Source organism: Aspergillus tubingensis (assembly GCF_013340325.1).
Source record: "Aspergillus tubingensis WU-2223L DNA, scaffold_9, whole genome shotgun sequence".
Lineage (NCBI taxonomy): Eukaryota > Fungi > Ascomycota > Eurotiomycetes > Eurotiales > Aspergillaceae > Aspergillus > Aspergillus tubingensis.
This window is the reverse complement of record NW_023336283.1, coordinates 2209545-2227584: the sequence shown is the minus strand read 5'-3', so window position 1 is coordinate 2227584 and position 18040 is coordinate 2209545. Positions and strand designations below refer to the sequence as shown.

General features: G+C 51.5%; 6 protein-coding genes across 6 annotated transcripts; 5 read left to right on the top strand and 1 right to left on the bottom strand.

Moving 5' to 3' along the window:
• Nucleotides 1-156: 156 nt before the first annotated feature.
• On the top strand, nt 157-1330 carry AtWU_08811 (cysteine and histidine-rich domain-containing protein; the record flags this gene model as incomplete). The annotated part of the gene is made up of 3 exons (XM_035503919.1): nt 157-262; nt 405-933; nt 1018-1330. The coding sequence occupies 3 exons, from the start codon at nt 157-159 to the stop codon at nt 1328-1330; spliced, it is 948 nt and encodes a 315-aa protein (XP_035359812.1).
• Nucleotides 1331-3488: 2158 nt separating this feature from the next.
• AtWU_08810 (putative ethanolamine kinase) lies at nt 3489-5002 on the top strand (the record flags this gene model as incomplete). The annotated part of the gene is made up of 5 exons (XM_035503918.1): nt 3489-3653; nt 3736-3847; nt 3926-4389; nt 4442-4779; nt 4828-5002. 5 exons carry the CDS (start codon nt 3489-3491, stop codon nt 5000-5002), a joined length of 1254 nt encoding a protein of 417 aa, XP_035359811.1.
• A 1731-nt stretch (nt 5003-6733) lies between these two features.
• Nucleotides 6734-8845, top strand: AtWU_08809 (uncharacterized protein; the record flags this gene model as incomplete). The annotated part of the gene is made up of 7 exons (XM_035503917.1): nt 6734-6976; nt 7038-7066; nt 7131-7462; nt 7512-7625; nt 7673-7998; nt 8056-8442; nt 8492-8845. 7 exons carry the CDS (start codon nt 6734-6736, stop codon nt 8843-8845), a joined length of 1785 nt encoding a protein of 594 aa, XP_035359810.1.
• A 2119-nt stretch (nt 8846-10964) lies between these two features.
• Nucleotides 10965-11855, top strand: arfA (putative ADP-ribosylation factor; the record flags this gene model as incomplete). The annotated part of the gene is made up of 4 exons (XM_035503916.1): nt 10965-11112; nt 11284-11528; nt 11610-11675; nt 11763-11855. 4 exons carry the CDS (start codon nt 10965-10967, stop codon nt 11853-11855), a joined length of 552 nt encoding a protein of 183 aa, XP_035359809.1.
• A 726-nt stretch (nt 11856-12581) lies between these two features.
• AtWU_08807 (uncharacterized protein) lies at nt 12582-13531 on the bottom strand (the record flags this gene model as incomplete). The annotated part of the gene is made up of 2 exons (XM_035503915.1): nt 12582-13478; nt 13529-13531. 2 exons carry the CDS (start codon nt 13529-13531, stop codon nt 12582-12584), a joined length of 900 nt encoding a protein of 299 aa, XP_035359808.1.
• A 1914-nt stretch (nt 13532-15445) lies between these two features.
• Nucleotides 15446-17881, top strand: AtWU_08806 (DUF3405 domain-containing protein; the record flags this gene model as incomplete). The annotated part of the gene is made up of 1 exon (XM_035503914.1): nt 15446-17881. One exon carries the CDS (start codon nt 15446-15448, stop codon nt 17879-17881), a length of 2436 nt encoding a protein of 811 aa, XP_035359807.1.
• Nucleotides 17882-18040: the final 159 nt, after the last annotated feature.

Sequence of the window (18040 nt, the reverse complement as noted above, 5' to 3'; positions counted from 1 at the left end):
GGCGGTTCTTCGACCTTCGATGTTTGCGACGATCGATCTTTTCCCCCCCAATAGACTCATATCTCTTCCCCAGGAGATACCGTTGAACCGTCGGCCTCTCTCTTACTCAGCTCTGCTTCCTCTCATTTCAGTCGCTTCCACCCCATTTCCCCCAGCATGGCCTCCAAGTGTGTCCACAAGGGCTGCGGGAAGGAATTCACCGACGCCGACGAGCCCTGCGTCTATCATCCTGGCCCGCCGGTGTTCCACGAAGGACAGAAAGGTATTTAACAGATGACTCCAAGGGGGGACCTTGGGAGTAGCTTAGTTGATCCACCGGCTATCCGATCTTCTTCCTGACCCAGTTCCTCTCATCTATCTACTTCACATGATCGCATTAACATACTAACTGAATCACCCCGCAGGCTGGAAATGCTGCAAACCCCGCGTCCTCACCTTTGACGAATTCCTCGCCATCCCTCCCTGCACCACAGGCAAACACTCCACTGTCGACGACACCCCCGTCGAACCTCCCAAACCCGCTGCTGAAGTACCATCCCCGGCCGCTACTCCCGTCCCCAGCGCCGCCGCCGCCGCCGCTCCTCCCCGCCCCGTCAACTCCCCCGCTATCCCTCCTCCCTCGAACGCACCCACCCCCGTGCCTGAAGAACCCGAGTCCGATGACCCGGATCTAGCCATCCCCGCGAACGCGACCTGCCGTCGTCGCGGCTGTAACGCAGGCTACGATGCGAACGTCTCGCGAGACGAGGAGAAGTGCGTGTACCACCCGGGCCAGCCGATCTTCCACGAGGGAAGCAAGGGTTGGTCATGCTGCAAGAAGCGGGTGCTGGAGTTTGATGAGTTCTTGAAGATCCAGGGCTGTTCGGAGAAGAAGAAGCATCTGTTTGTGGGGAAGGGGAAGCCGGCGGGTGAGGAGAAGGTCGAGTCTGTGAGGTGAGTGACCCCTCCTTTCTCTCTTCGGTTGTTGGTAATTGCTACGGAGTGGAAGTATACTAATTTATGATGGATGATGTACAGGAACGACTTCTACCAAACCGCCTCCTCCGTGAACGTCTCGCTCTACCTGAAGAAGATCAACAAAGACACCGCCAAGGTCGAGTTCAAGACCACGTCGATCGAGCTGGACCTCCCTACGACGGATAACAAGCGCTACACGGATTCATATGAGTTGTTTGCGCCCATTGATCCCGAGCAGTCCAAGTTCCGTGTGCTGGGCACCAAGTTGGAGCTGACGCTGGTCAAGGCTGACGGGACGAGCTGGCCGGTGTTGCGTCGCGATGATAAGTGGTCGGGAGAGAGAATCCAGATTGGAAATGCTGGACGGGTGTAGTAGCAGCTGCCTTTTAGATATATACGTTTATAATGGTGAGGGAGGGGTGGAGTATAGTATGAGATATGGAATAAAAGTGATGACCGCATTGAGAAAAGTGCCTTTCTTATCTTATCCGGAAGAACTGAATGAAATCAGCCTTAATCAGCAGGTAGACATGTGCCCGATATAGTAAGGTGCACTGACAGTGTCACTCATACTTGGTGCAATCCAAGGGCAATATTATGAACCCAGTTGACGAGACAGACTGCGTAGTAGTACCGCAACTCCAGCATAGACAATAATCCTGCGCCATATGCGCATGCCATATGCTATGCTACTTGAGAAGTCCATACCAGAACCACAAGCCCTTAAGCTAGGTAGAGCCACGTGACATTCGGATTCCCAAGAACCCAACTTCACCGCTGTCACATATACACCCCAATATCACTTTCCGATAAAGGAATATATATAATGTACAGAAAGACAAAGCCAGCACCCATCTACGAAAATTCTATATAATCCTCTTTCAAACCCCATTCAACATCAAGAACCAAGTTTGAAGAAAGAAATGTAATGTACCGCCTCCTCCACAGCTCAAGCGCATGGGGATTTTATCCTTTCGAACAAAAAACCCTAGCCAAGCCATGAATTGTAAGGGAAAAAGGAAGACGAAAACTGCTCTGCAAGGCTGGGAACGGAGGAGAAACCCATAGAGAAAAAATCCCACACAAGATAACCCTCAGCGAGCCGTACGGTGACGGAGCCCCGGTAAGATTTACTAAATTACTTGAAGGTAAAAGTAAACCGCTACTGATGATGAAGAAGGAAAGAAAAAGAAAAGGAGGGCGAAGGGGGGGGGCCGGCGGATAGGGGGGGGTTTATGTAGGGGTTGCAGGGTGGGGACGCTAGGGGCTAGTGGGTGACGAGGTGGGAGGGGGTAGGGTTAGGTTTGGTGGTGGTCACGTGGTTGATGGATTATTGTTGAGGGAAGGGGAGAGGGAGGAAATCACATGTGATTGAGTTTGGATTGGGATCGGTGAGGGAGGTGGGGTGGAGGTGTGCTGTGTATTTTATGTTGTATTGATGATGGTATTGGGTTGTTTGGTACGGGGTATTTGATGGTGGATGTATATCGATGTTTACTTTGTTGTGTGTATGGCTTGTAGTATATGATTTATGACGGTAGGTCGTTCCTTGCAGAGGATACAATGGATTAGCTATCAATGAGATGTTTTGAATGAGGTCCGAAGCCAGATTATTGAGGCTATCGTGCAATATACAGAGTATAGAGATATGTTTGCTTGGATGATATAGTCAACAATGTAGGAGATATGTGGGAACGTAGGCATACTTAACTGGCTGGCTAGTAGCTACTACTCTATTGTATCCTTATAATCACCTCTTTATAGTTATAGCTAAGGTCCTGCTACCCATTTCTCTACTAGTATGTAGTAATCGACCGCAATCTTATCTACTATGTATGATGCGTATTGTACTGTATCCATCAATACGCTGCTATCATACGCTCAACAACACCCCTGACCCCTGATGCCGCCGGCCAAACAGCCAGTATCGCCATGAGCGATACTGATGGCCTGCTCAATATCAGCCCTCTAAGCTTCCTCACGAGTCTTCATGCCTTATTCAGCGGAGGGGTAACACTGGCGTCATCTCAACGGCTGGCCAGCCAGTTGGTTGGCTGCGGTGCAATACTCAGAAGGCGGAAAAGGAGGGGTTCAGGGCCCGCCGCCGCCTTCCAATCAGTGAGTCGCTGGCACGAGACCAGCGGCGACATCTTCTCCTCCTCCTCTCCTGTTCTCTTCCTCTTCGTCATTTCTCTTGCGCCTGTCTCTGAGAGTATCAATTGCCGGCCAATTTGTACTCGTAATCACCCCTTTTCAGACGGCTCACGGACCACACGGGAAAAGCAAAATCTCCTGTTCTGTCTATCACTTTTTAGTAGGTACGTGGGTACCCTTGTTCTACATTTGTGCTTTAATTCAAGGCTATGCCTTATCATGCCAATAACTAGCAAATCGCTTGAATCGTGTGGCTGACTTTGCGTGGAAGAGTTCTAGAACGGCTAGACCCTGGTCGACTGTCGCGTATTGTTCGATCACCGCCATTTTTTTCTTTCCCTCCTTTCAACCCCTTGGATTCTCCCACAACCGCCATAATGCATGCAGAAGACCGCAGGCCCTTTCGTCACATTCCCCTATCATACAATCATGCCGACTCTCATGCCTCCGCGCTGAGGCTCATCTTGACACTCAACCCGCACTGGGAGGGACCGGACAACAAGATCGAGTTTGTCCGGTTCACGGATGGCATCACCAATACTGTGTGTTCCTCGCAATGTTCTCTTCGCCGGTGCTCGCTGTAAGAGGCAACACCGCCATTCTATGGGACTAACGTGGCTTCAGCTTCTTAAAATCATCAATCGCAAGCCCGGCTTGACCGAGGAGCAGATAGACCAAGAAGCAGTACTGATGCGAGCGTACGGTAACCACACAGAAATCCTCATAGACCGCGAAAGTATGCCACCCGGGGTCACTACTTGCCCCTCCTCTCTGCCCATTGCGACACTTGCTGAGTAGATACTTCTACCTATAGGAGAAACGAGATCCCATGCTCTTCTTGCCAGCCATGGATTAGCCCCTCCTCTCCTGGCGCGCTTCAACAATGGCCTCCTGTACCGGTTCCTCCGTGGCCGCCCAGCCAGCGCGGAGGACCTTGCCACGCCTGCCGTCTGGCGTGGTGTGGCCAGGAGACTTGCGCAGTGGCATGCGGTGTTGCCCATCAAGGGAGCTGCCGCACCGCTAATGCCCGCCGAGGACGTGACCCTGATGCAACATGTAGATGAGGCCACGGCACACTGCCAGAAGTTGAAGCACGAGGACATCTCCGTGATCACCCCAAAGCAGCCTGGGCCGAGCATGTGGAGTGTGCTCCAGAAATGGATCCTTGCTCTGCCCACGACCACGGAGGAGCAGCGCCAACGGAGACTTAGTCTGCAAAAAGAGCTGGAGCGGGTTGTCAGCGAGCTAGACGATGAAAAAGGCCTAGGCGATGGTGGAGTACGTAGCACTAGTCCCTGTTATACGGAACGACCATTTAACTTCACACTAGTTGGTTTTCTCTCACTGTGACCTTCTCTGCGCCAACGTCATTGTGTTGCCCGAAAGCGCCTCTTCGGAAGACGAAGCGGCCGTTGTCAACTTCATCGACTACGAATATGCCACCCCCTCACCTGCCGCCTTCGACATTGTCAACCACTTTGCCGAATGGGGCGGTTATGACTGCGACTACAACATGCTGCCCACCCGTTCCGTGCGACGCGAGTTCTTGACCGAATATGTCAAGAGTTACAGCTACCACAAGGGTATCCCGGAGTCATCTCAAGGGGAGATTGTCGACCGACTCTACGAAGACGTCGACCGGTTCCGAGGCATTCCCGGACTCTACTGGTATTGTCCCTTACGTGTTTTTCATATACTACATGCTAATCTAAACAGGGGCGTGTGGTCACTCATCCAAGCCCAAATCTCACAGATCGACTTCGATTACGCCTCCTACGCCGAGGTCCGTCTCGGCGAATACTACGCATGGCGCCGGGAGGTAGACGGGTCGCGGACCCAGGCAGGTGAAGAGATGCCTCTCCGGGAGCGACGATGGGCTCAAGAAGCTTAATCGAAGTGACCGTATATAACCGCCTCCCCGACTCTCCGTATACCTCCCTCGAAATCTGTTTGAGATAGCAAGCGATGATCGTTCCAGCGATAGCATAAGCGATTTAGAGTCTGGCCGTCTGTCAGAGTTTAACAAAATTTTGTTGATGGGGTGCGGTATCCCCTAGGGACGGGATACAGGATGCACGAATATTTATATTCAACATATTCTTTCCACCATGACTGTGGAATTGCTGTTGGGATAGACATGACTATACCGCGGCTTTTGTCCCTTTTTTCTGTCTATAGTTACGAATGTTTGATAGATAATATAATCATTTTGCCATTACACAGAGAAACATACGTCATTGCTTCAAGGGGATATACTACCAACCAGTTTTCTGCCACAGATACAGGCTTGGCTTTCTAAGGATCAACAACCTCCAAAGACACTTGATAGAATCAGATGGTCTGTAGCAATCCACCCATTTGGGCACGGACCCAATTATAGAAATGGGTGGGTCACGGGCGCTAACGTTCGTGACAGCTGAACCGAGTAGCGACAGCATCTGTACGATGTGCTACTCACCAGAGGGACATGACGTCTAGTCTCTGCGTTATTTTGAGGGCGTTGCGACTCTCACTGGAGGGTTGAGAAAGCACTGTTGAAGTTGAAGCTAAGATAATCATATGGAACACCGTTGGTTACCCATTGTCGTGTGCACCGCCACTGTCCCCTACATATGGTCGACCACACATCCTCTTCGCCTAGCGGCTAGATTCTATTGACCCTAGGAATGTCTAATAATATTCGATAGAAGATCCCTGTTGGTGTACCTTTCCATTAGGCATCCATGGTTCGGCTCCGACGATGCCTGTAAGGTTTAAGCCACTGCAATGTGGCTCAGACATGCTAGTTCGGATCAACTCTCTACCCTTGAAATCACTCATTCTGATCTATTTCTGAACAACATAGCATAACCATCTCAATCTATCGGATTCTCATCGAGAATCACCTCAAAATAAACCTTTCTCGCCAGCATCACAACTCTCCAACGCCCACCCGCAAACATACTAGTATAGACCCTGACTGACCCTGCGGCTACACTAACACGTTTATTCGATAGCCCCCCCTCTTCTTAGTACCCTAAAGCACCTGCATCATTCCCCGAAAGAAAAGCCCCCATATCAATGATGGCGCAGCAATACACTCCTCAAAGTACTAGTGCTTAATACTACTAGTATGCACCTTCCCGGTACTCATGATTGGTGCCTGTCACACGGGCGCTAATCTGCATAACCCTCACACCCTCTCAAACATTCAGCTCGAAGGGCGCTTGTGATGGATCGTCGCGCGCCGCCCTCGTGTGTCACGGGCGAGGCAGTCAGCTGCGATGCACCAATCCCAACCCCTCTACTAGTTTCTAGCTCTCGTTCCCCCCCGCGGCAACTGACTATGCTCTCGCCTCAGCCCTTCGAATGATTTCGATCATCATGCACCTGCTGGGCTGGGCTGACTGACTTACTGGGCTAGACTATAGTTAACCTACAGGGTTGGAGGTTAGGTTAGCTATGCGCCCGTTTTAGTTATTTAGAGGCGCCGACAGCCTTGTCTTTCGTCTTTTACTTTTCAGTTCTCTTGAGTTGCGTGCATTGAGTTTCTGGGCATTTTTATCTTCCGCTACCACTTATTATAATCATCTCTACTGCCATCTAGTTAACAAGCACAGCTACTTCCTAACTACTACTAAGCATGTCCGAGCTCGCCCGCTCAACCACCTTCCAAACACCTCAGGAATACTACGCCGGCTTTAAATTCAGACCGAATCTGCAAAACGCGTTCTGCGATATCGATGATGAAACTAACCTCAAGGCTTACTTAAAGCTCTTGAAGGATTCTCAGACGCGTAACTTCGTGCTCGACTTTGGGAATGATGATGCTTGGTGTGCGGTGAATCTGGGGCAGGAGGATATTGCGGCGATGTTGAGGAAACCTGTATGTGCTGTTTCTCTTGGGAAGACGGAGAGGGAGGGGCGTGCTGACGATGAGGGCTTAGAAACCAAAGTGTTTTGGTACGAGGTGGATGTACGTTGTGCTTTCTAGTATTGCCCCTCTGTTATTAGGATTGGTTGCTGACTTGTCTATCTAGTAATATCTGGGCTCCGGAGCAACAGAAGGATTTGATCAAGACCCTTACGAATCACTATGGTGTTTCGGAGCGGCTGCAGGCGTTGATGTGTACGGATCCGGTGGAACGTCCCTCGAAGCCTCCTGTGTCTTCTGAGCCACAGAGGAATAATCTTCGCTCGAATAATACCGATCTCTCTCGTCGGTCCCGTCCAGATGATGTGGAGGGAAACGCCTTGCAGAACCTGAGACATCCTGAAGAGATTGCGGCATTAGCGGCGTTCAGAGGTATTACCTTCGGCAATGTTATTGATCAGATTTGGCACTTTTGCTCGGTGGACTATGGGTTGAAGTGTATGCTTATATCTTTGGTTTCATTGAAGCGGTACTAACGCGGATTTAGATACTTGTATTGGGTACAATTCGCTATTTGTTATTCCTCAAACAGACCAACATAATGGGAGAGAGTTGCCGGATGGAAAGCGACTATGGACCTGGTTGATCTTATGTAATGATGGTAAGTTTGCTATTGGAGACGCGAGGATGTTGTGCTGACTGGTCAAGGGACGGTCATTTGCATGCAGGAGAATCCATTCCCTGGTTTGTCTGGGCCATCGGAGAAGGAGCTGCAAGCTGTGCTCGGTGTAGTCCGCAGGAACATCCAGCTCATCTTTGCGGGGGTCTCAAAACAGCACTTTGCTTCGTCTGAAAGTGACTCGTTGGTTACTATTCGAGTAAGACCGTTCTTCGAGGGTGGCCCAGATCAGGTGAGCATCAAGCAAGAAGATGGGCCGAGCTTGTTGTTTTATTATATATTCGATGACTGGGTTTCATCGTATGCTCTCGTTGCACAACGCGAACATAAATACGGGATATCCCTCAACAGACTTGTAAGTCCATGGTGATGGCTCTTTACCTTCTCACACGCATACATTAACACTGTTCAGAGGCAAGACATGTTATCGAGACCGGAGGTTGACCTGGTCCATGAATTACATCGGCTGGGTAGACAGTTGGCCGTCTTGAGACGTCTCTATCAAAGTTATGAGCTTATCATGATGCGTATACTGCAAAGACAGCGTCTGCTGCGTGACGAGGCCCGGTCAAATCGACTTCCAATGGCAATGGGACAAAGCTTTGCGGAAAACGAAGTTGGGGATACTCGCCACTCGACGAGGGAAAGTTTCAGCTTTTCAACTCTAGATGCCGATGTAGGTGTCCAGCTTAGTCCGCCTGCTGTAGCTCGATTCGAACGACTGCTCGATCGCATCAAGCTATATTGTCTATCGGAGATTGAGAGCTGTCTGACAGAGAAGGAAAACCTCACATTCCTTGTAGGTTTGTCCATCCCGAAACAGAAGGAATATACTGACCGTTTGATAGAACTTCAACTTAATCGCCCTCAAGGATTCCCAAGCCGTTGAGAAACTGACGCGAATCACGATTCTACTCGCAAAAGTGACCATTCTGTTTTTACCAGTCAGTCTAATGACTGGTTACTTCTCCACCGAGCTTCGCAACGTCAAGGGCGAATATACGATCAATCAATACTGGGTCAGCTTTGCCGTGATCTTGTTCCTGTCGATGGTCCTGCTCTGGATTTTTGGATATGCCAGCGACACTGTGGAAGGCAAGACGATCTACCAATCGTTGTCCCGAAGCTTCTTCCGCATGTCGAGAGACCGGGTGTCTCACCGTAGAAACGAAACATCGGGCGGCGCAAGCCATCGATCTTGACGCGTCGAGTTCTGCGTTGCGATAAAAGATACCCAGCCTTCAGAATATATAGAGCATCTTGTACATGGCACAGCCCTGCACACGAATGAACATTACGACTCACAAGCACTATACAAGCGAATCCGATGCTATAGATCTAGATACGAGACCAGTCACATGTCTACTCCACTGCTACTTTATTCCGCAGTGCACGTTTCGAATGGCTCATGACAAGCCACTGCTATGTGATCTGTTTGGCCGGACGATGTTACCTATCGGGTGCATTCGCCCCAACCAAATCAGGGTCCATCGAGACCCTACCACATGCTCTCGCAATTATTCTCCTGAGGCCCACACCAGTAGCACGAGCCATGACGGCATGGCCTCGAACAATGATGGAAATCCGATACGGGGAATTGCAAATGCCACGCCTCCAGGAGTCACGGGGATGATGCGGCAGTGGCCCGTCGCTATGAGGATCGCTTGCTTATCTGGCACGAGGGATGAATAATAGCATGACGCGTAGTGAGCTGAAAGTGGCCCCTGTGGGTTCCGAGGGCTTGCACGAACCCAAGTGTTTAACGCAACGGCGTACTTTATGCGCGTGAGACGATTCGTCAATCTAATCAGGAGAGTGATTAGTGCGATGGCCACCAAATTACGGAATTTACCCTGAAATCATCCTCATCAATTTCCCAATGTTCCAGGGACAATTGAACGACAGGCATGAGCACAAGACATCCATCGATACCCTTCTTGACTTGCACCCCATAGTAGTGCCACCGAAGGCGATCCACTGGGACGGGGTACCCAGAAAGCCTTGTTCGAGAACCTATCAGGTGTCCGAGTGGGCACCGATCCGGGTGTCTGGACCTTTCCTCGGGACCAAGAGGGGCCCAGGGGGGCAAAGGAGGGAGACAGATAGATACTAGGCAAGAGAGTATGCTGGGCAAAGCAAAGAGGCTGTGAACGGGTAGCAGCATTAGACCGTTGTGGGCGACATGAGGATAGGCAACGATGAAGCCCGTTCCATTTGGCGTAAAAACGGTACGGACTTGTTTTCGTGGGTAAGCCGATCTCGAGGCAGTAACAGGGATGCTGCTGAATTGGTATCAACCGGGAATCCATTGACGGGAAACACCGTGTCCTCTTCTTTTCCTTTCGGGAGCCGCAGTCTTGAGCAAGAGGACACCATGAGAGCCTCGTTTAGACGGTCTGTGTCTGCTGGATGGTATTAACTATTAGTTGTAAACTCTATTACCATCCTAGATTCAATCTATATACACTGTCTGTCTTCAATTGCAAGCATTGTGCCTGTATGTTGCGTAAAAAGACATCCTGGTAACTGAGAATATAATACATAGTTTGGTATTTTTGACCAGCTGGTTTCGTTAGTGACGGAAGCTACGCCGAGCGGCTGAATTTCTCGACCCAAAAATCCCACCACCTCGTCAAAAAAACCGTCTTTCTGGCGTACGGCAAGGGAAAAAAGACCTGAACCTGACCGACCTGACTGAAACTAACAGAACTGACGGACTCTGACTGAGACTGACTGACTGACTGATCACTCACTATCTCCAGCTTGTCTCTAACTGTCTTGTGTCGTATCCACGCCTTCCAACTCTCCCTCTTTCTCCCTCCCTCTCTCCTTCTCCAGCTTCAACCGCAACCTGGTAAGTCTTGCTATATTCCCCTTCCTCCCTCCCTCTCCCTCTACCATTCCCCTCTCTCCCCACGGCTGGTTCCTCTCCATTTTTTGTCACCCGATCACACACCTCTATTCCCTTCCTCTCCTTTCCTTAACGGCCACCGCTTTCTCCCCCTGATTTGTCCTGCCCGCCGTGTTTCCCCGGCGTGACTACCTTAACCTGATTACCTTCGCCCCTCGTCCACCACTCCAAATTCCATCCGTCATACCACTTGCCCTTTTACCCTTATACTATACCTTCCCCCTCCTCTGCCCGACGTCACTAGGTCTGTGTTCTATCGCTTGACCCTCTCACTCTCTCACTCTCTCACTCTTCTCCCTCTCTCCCCGACCGTGCGGTGTGGATCTCGCACACCCTGGACTCTCTTGGTCAGATTGATTCTAACATCGCATTCTTATCCCTAGACCTTTGAATCTCACGCAACCGTCGTCATGGGTCTCACTTTCTCCAAGTTGTTCGACCGGCTATGGGGCCGCAAGGAGATGCGTATTCTGATGGTCGGTCTCGATGCCGCCGGTAAAACCACCATCCTGTATAAGCTCAAGCTGGGTGAAATCGTCACCACCATCCCCACGATTGGTCAGTCCACCTCTTTCTCCTCTTTTCTCGGCCCAGACAAAGCAGAACTTGGCATCGATCAGTAGTTGGGCTTGGCTCAGCGCCGAACGAAACGATACTGTGCTTGGACATACAATTCATTCCACGATGGAAACACAACAAGACTGACTAGTGTTGTTTTGTGCCGTGCAGGTTTCAACGTCGAGACCGTCGAATACAAGAACATTCAGTTCACCGTCTGGGACGTCGGTGGTCAGGACAAGATCCGTCCTCTCTGGAGACACTACTTCCAGAACACTCAGGGTATCATTTTCGTTGTCGACAGCAATGACCGTGACCGTATCGTCGAGGCCCGTGAGGAGTTGCAGCGCATGTTGAACGAGGATGAACTCCGTGATGCCCTTCTCCTGGTGTTCGCCAACAAGCAAGATTTGCCGGTATGCTTGAAATCTATCCTCATTGCAACAAGGTGGAGGCCGAAACAATGGATATTAACTTTTGATTTTCTTTCCTTTTAGAACGCCATGAGCCCTGCCGAGATCACTCAGCAGCTTGGTCTGCAGAGCCTCACCCGCCGCCCCTGGGTAAGTTATATGCCCCTCGCATGTCGACACCTAAGGTGTCGATTCCTGAGTATCCACCCAACTAACGCGCTTGCTTCCCTTTTCTAGTACATCCAATCCACCTGCGCCACGACTGGTGACGGTCTGTACGAGGGTCTGGAGTGGCTTGCTGAGACGCTGCGGAAAACGAACCGCGACTAAACTGATCATCTAATGAGTGGAAGAATACCTGGAAGTTTGTGAACCTGGGAGTTGCGGATGCTGGATGGGGAACCGGGGCCGGCAAAGTCACCTCGTGTAGGGGAAAGGGATTATGCTTGCTAAACTTGGTGGTTCTTGTATGTTCTCTAACGGCTCTTCATTCCTCTATGCTATTAGCTTTTACTTTTTTTTTATCATTTCTTTTGTCACCCTGGCGCCGCCCGATTCTTTTTTTACGACTTCTTCTCTGCCTTTGTGCTTCTCAACCGCATGCCGTTTCCTTCCTTCCCTTTCTCGACTCGACTCGACTCGACCTCGTGCTCGGAGCAGAATAAGGGAGGGAACGGGAACAAGGGACAAAAAGGAAAAAGGAAAGGCAGTATATCCATGGACTGGGCTGTGATGCATTTGGCCCCGAGAATGAGAATGAGAATGTAGAACGAGTGCATGTAGTGGCCGGTTTTTTTTTATTCTACTTTTAGTGAGTTGTGATAACATTTCATAAATATAACATGACTATGACTATGACTATCGCTAGTATTCTCGAGTGCAATCTATCCATCTTTCAGGTTCCTCCGTTTTCCCCATGTGTCGATACCTTGAACGAACGTCCCATTACCACATCCCACATCCCCAAAGCCAATTATCCAATACTATCTTGTTTGCTCTACTACTATATATGTGAACTGATATACTATACTACCATGTATATACAGTGTATATATATCACCTACATCCCTCGACAACTTGACGACGAACAGGTGCTCCCTCCCACTTCTGCGTCTTCTGCTGCACCAGTTCCTCCCCGCTCACCCACCACGCCGCAGCACGAATAATCTTCAAGACACATTCCAACTCCTTTTGATCCCTCGGCGCATAGATCATGACGAACCCCGTCGGCACGGTCCGCAAATAACACCACCACCAGCTCTCCCGCGTTAATGGATGTCGCTGGCCCCAGCCCCGCTCAATCACTGCTTTCACGTCCGCCGGATGCAGCGTCAAATGCAGACTCCCGTCGCTGGGGTGCGCGTGACATACTTCCCCGTTGCAGGTGCGGCGGTGACGCCATTGTTGGTTGCGGGACATCATTAATGAGGAGATGTCGCGGTCTTTGAGCGTGCCGCCTGCGCTTTGTTGCTGGGGTGTGTCGGTGCTGGAGCAGAACATGCCCGTGCTGTGTTTTTCGAAGCATGAGGTTCCTTCGTAGAGGGCTTCTGGGTTTTGGGATACTAATTTTTGGATCTCGGTCGAGAGGGTCTCGTACATGGCTGGATTGGCTTTTTGGGTCATTTGGCGCTGGGGAGCGATTCCGGCGACGGTGGGGCGTGGGCCATGGCGTTGCGGGAGGTTGTTGGAGTTTAGGAGGCCGGTCTTGGGGAGGAGGGTCAGTGGGAGGGAGGGTGGTTGGAAGGGGTCCCGGATTGTGAAGAGTCGGAGGAGGCAGATGCGGAGGTAGCCTGTTGGGGTGGAGGGAGTGCCGCCGGGGCCGAGGGCGAGGAAGGCTTGGTAGTCTTTGTGGATACGGTGGAGGAGGAAGATGGTTGGTACGAGGAGGATTGGTAGGAGGAGGAATATGCTGTCCAGGGGTGGACTGTAGGTGTGGTTGGTTGTCGGGTGTTCCTGTTTGGTGTTAATGGAGGTTTGCTGGGTGGTAACGAGGAGGTACGGACCATTGTCGTCACTTCGTTATTCACCCTGCCTTATGTAGTGAAGACTGGCGCTGCTTGGCTGGGAGGAAGGGTATGGATGAGTGGTATAGATTCTATCTCAATTGACTTCGAGTCGGGAGAGCTGCATACCTCCGGGAGTATGTGATTCATTCTCTAGTTTTATAGTTAGTCATCGGCATCAAGACCGCAGGTGCCACGATACAGGACTGACCCAGTTGGTATTGAATGGCCGGGGAAGCAAACAGTGCTATCCGTCGGGGCATCGAGACCTCCTGATCAAGAACCTGAACCTGCTGGATGCAGCGTGCATGGACAGGTGGGCCAATCATCACCGTTGCATCACACACCGCAAGTACCGCGAGGCGAAAGCTGTCTAGGCGACAAAGAAGGTTGATCTCCGTTTATAGGGGAACAGCAACTCTCAGTGTCGTAATTCAGTGTGCGATAGAAAAAAGGTGTGGCCATCATGAGATCTTGGAAACACGAGACGGATCGTCGTCACTGTGATGTATGACGACAGCCATTCCAATGGGAGTGGTCTCGGGAACTAAAAGCAAAGCAAATATTAACTAGACTAGCGAGTTAGTTTCCGCAGCATCTATTCGGTCAGCAACGGCATGCCGACCCAGTCAGCGGGTGACTTTTCCTATCCCTTCTGAGAGCTCTCTCACGAGGCGGTGCTCCCAATCCGGCACATTCTTGCACAATGGGTTCAGGTCTGGTCTTTGTTAGGCTTTCGTGGCTGGCGGTGGAATGTGAGTTGGTGTCTGGGCGTGTGGAGAGAAAGCTGGGGTAACTGTGGGCCCGTGGGTAGGGTCACGCTGGACTCGATGCTTGCTTTTCTTTCTCATGGAAGAGGCTCGGATCGATTCTGTTGGAAGTTTACGACTGTGTTGTCAGTTATATTGGGTCAATTGACAACTGAAGAGTGATCTTACCGCTGTTGCCGAGGATTTGTAGGAGATGGTCATGCCTAGAAGTCGAGTATAGTCTAGGTGAGGCGGCCAGCGTCGGATCAAGAAGATAGTGCAGATGCGCCTTGCAGATCAATGGCAAAGGCACGAGGGAGAATGTTCCTTGTGTGTGTGTGTTCTGCCTGGTTGTTGTACTTCCTGTTGTTCTTGTCTTTCAGTTCTGGTGGTTGCTTCTTTTGGCCTGATCAGTCACACTGATACCTCAGGCGACAACATGCTCATACTGGGACTAGTTCATGATCGTGAATGCCTCTAACCGCATGTGGACAGCACAAGACATTCCATCCCAAAAGGGACTTTCTTTGTATTTCCGGATCATTTGAAGGCAACTACTTCAATATGGCTAATCTTGAGAGTGCATATACACTGTCAACAGCATCATCAATCCCATCTCTCTCAGCCATTCATGGCACCTTACCGACTCAAGACAGCCTCAATGTCTTGCGCCAAGCCCTCCTGCCGGGCTAGTGCATCAGCACGGCCGTCCCTTGGGCAACGCTTCCTGGCCGATCTACCAAACAGCTCGCTATGTCGTTACCTGTCGGTAGCTCACTGTTTTGTTGATATCGAGATTGATACGGGGTTGTTCTCGCCATCGTCACCTGTTAACTTGCTTGAGATCCACTGGCCTTGATCCGTGGTCACTCTGGGGTTTCTGTGGCTGGTACTGGTTTGTTTGTATTCACTGCTATTATAGTAGTGGTATACCACTCTAACTAGCAGTCCGTTGCAGACGTGCGCAACAGTCGCACGCCCATTCTCGGGCCCAGTCACGCTGAGTCTTCACTCACCGCAGCAATTGAGCGCCGATTCAGAAACAAAGTCGACTGCCGAGCATTCTTTTTTTCCGAACTTGATGCCGTTCTATTGATCGCCTGATCCACTCGCATACCTCTGACGTCGCCGCCAATACATACTTTCTATGCGAACATAGATCCCCGCCATGCCTGCCCGTTCGAAGAGGTATCAGGTCAATGCATCGTCGCCCTATTCGAGCGACAGTCGCGATGTCGTCGACATTGAGAAGCAACCATCGAGGCCGAGGCGCCACTACCGTCGCGATAGCTACAGCTCGTATGATTCAGACATTGAAGATGACTCGGAAAGCTCTTCCTCGGTGGCTTCGTATCGCCCCATGCTGAACAGAGCGCCCGTGGCGCCCGTGCGACGTTCTCGCAGCAGGCCGGGCTATCGCATACCTAATCGGATCATGAGATGGCTTTGTCTCGCGCTACTGGCCTTCTTGGTTCTGTTTATCTGCACCTTGTTTCGCTTTACCTTCCTTTCAGCTGTCACTCGCGTCAATGTTCCATTGCCGAAGCCTGCTGCAAAACCGGCACAGTGGGAGAGTTTCCCTTTATTAAAACGCTACCATGGCGGCATCCGGTCCTTGGTATCGCGAAGCGAACAGGTGCCAGAGTATCCCAACGATAATCCGGACATCTTGGGCGTTGAAAGCGCGGAAGATGCAAATGATACCATCATTCAAGCCCGGGACCAGACATTGCCATTGTCGAGCTCTATCTTCAATCCTTATCCCGACTACTCGTCTACGGAATATGTCGAAAAGTACGGTGAGAAGCGTGATTGCTTCCTTGATGAGGAGGAGAACCTACGGATCCCTCTGGTACAACACTATCCCGGTGTGCCTCGTGGGTTTCCAGATGCAATCCTGGGCTCCAACGAGATGATCGGTATTCAAGACGACGTTTGCTTTGACCGTTTTGGTCGTCTCGGTCCTTACGGTCTAGGCTACAGTGTGCGAAAGGGTGGTATCGGCGCAGGCCTCGAAGGCGATCGTGAAGGTGCGGAGCGTGTCTGGAACGACGTTCCGCCAGTTGACTTTCGTCGTGTCGACTGGGCAGCTGCGCAGAATCGATGCTTGGCTTCGAACAGCCACCGATTCCGCGATCTTCCTGCTTCACAATCCGACCGCTTCCGTACTATGACCGTGGGTGCACCAGACGCCAAGCAAGCAACCCAGGACGAGGCACGGTCTGATGGAAAGTCCTATCTACCCCGGACCGCATTCGTGATCCGCACGTGGCATGATTTCCACTACACCCCGGATGACATCCTGTATCTACGATCCCTCATTTCCGAGCTATCACTGCTCTCCGGCGGCGAATACACCATTCATTTCCTGGTCCAGGTCCGGGACGAAACCCTCCAAATCTGGGCTGACGACGAGGTCTACGAGCGCGTGCTAAACGAGGCTCTGCCAGCCGAATTCCGCGGCATGGCTACTCTCTGGTCCGAGCGGCAAATGAATCTCATGTATCCCGGTCTAGAAGAGACCTGGGCCCGCGGGCTATCCGTGCACGGCGTATACCGCAGCACCTACATGCCCATGCAATATTTTGCGCACCAGCACCCGGGATACGACTACTACTGGAACTGGGAAATGGACGCCCGGTACACCGGCCATTGGTACCACCTCTTCGACAAAGTCATCAACTGGGCCCGAGCCCAACCACGCAAGGGCCTCTGGGAGCGAAACGCCCGATTCTACGTCCCCTCGGTGCACGGCACCTGGGAAGACTTCCGACAGATGGTCCGCGTGCAGACCGACATCGGCACCAACAGCCCCAACAACCTCTGGAGTGCCGCCGGCGCCTCGCGACCCGGTCAAGACCGCACCCCCGAGTCCCTGAAAGCGCAACAGCAACAACAAGGCGACAAGCCAATCTGGGGTCCGGAACGGCCCAACGAACCCGACATCCTCGAAGTCCCCTCGGAAGGCATCCCACCCACCACAATCGACAAAGACCGCTACGAATGGGGCGTCGACGAAGAAGCCGACCTCATCGTCTTCAACCCCCTCTTCGACCCCGAAGGCACAACCTGGCCCCTACGCGACGACGTCACCGGCTATGACCACTCCACAGGCCCTCTTCCTCCCCGCCGTGCCTCCATCATCACCGCCTCCCGTCTCTCCAATAAACTCCTCCAAACCATGCACCACGAAACGATCCACAAGCGCCACACTATGTTCTCCGAAATGTGGCCCGCCACGACAGCCCTCCATCACGGATTCAAGGCCGTCTATGTGCCCCACTCGGTGTACATTGACCGCCGCTGGCCGACTCAGTACCTCGAATCGGTATTCAACGCTGGCCGGAACGGTGCGTCTGGTGGTGCTCGCACGTCTGTCTTTGGCGATAGAGAACATAACTTCCGCGGCTCGACGTGGTTTTACTCTGCTGGGTTCGCACCGAATCTGTGGAAACGTTGGCTGGGGTATAAGGTCGATAATGAGGGGGGCGAGCAGGCCGAGTTGGCGGGAGAGGGAAGGATGTGTTTGCCGCCGATGCTGTTGCATCCGGTTAAGGAGGTGGAGATGATTATTGATGATGGGGAGGAGAAAGAAGATGAGTAGGTTGATTTTGACCGATGGATGGATGGGGTTACATGATTAATCGGTAAATATGTGGCGAAATGGCGTTGGGACTTCTGGATTGAATGATTAATGATTGGATGTATATGATGGTTATGTTATAGGTTATGTATGTATGTATGTATATGAAGAACTATTTTC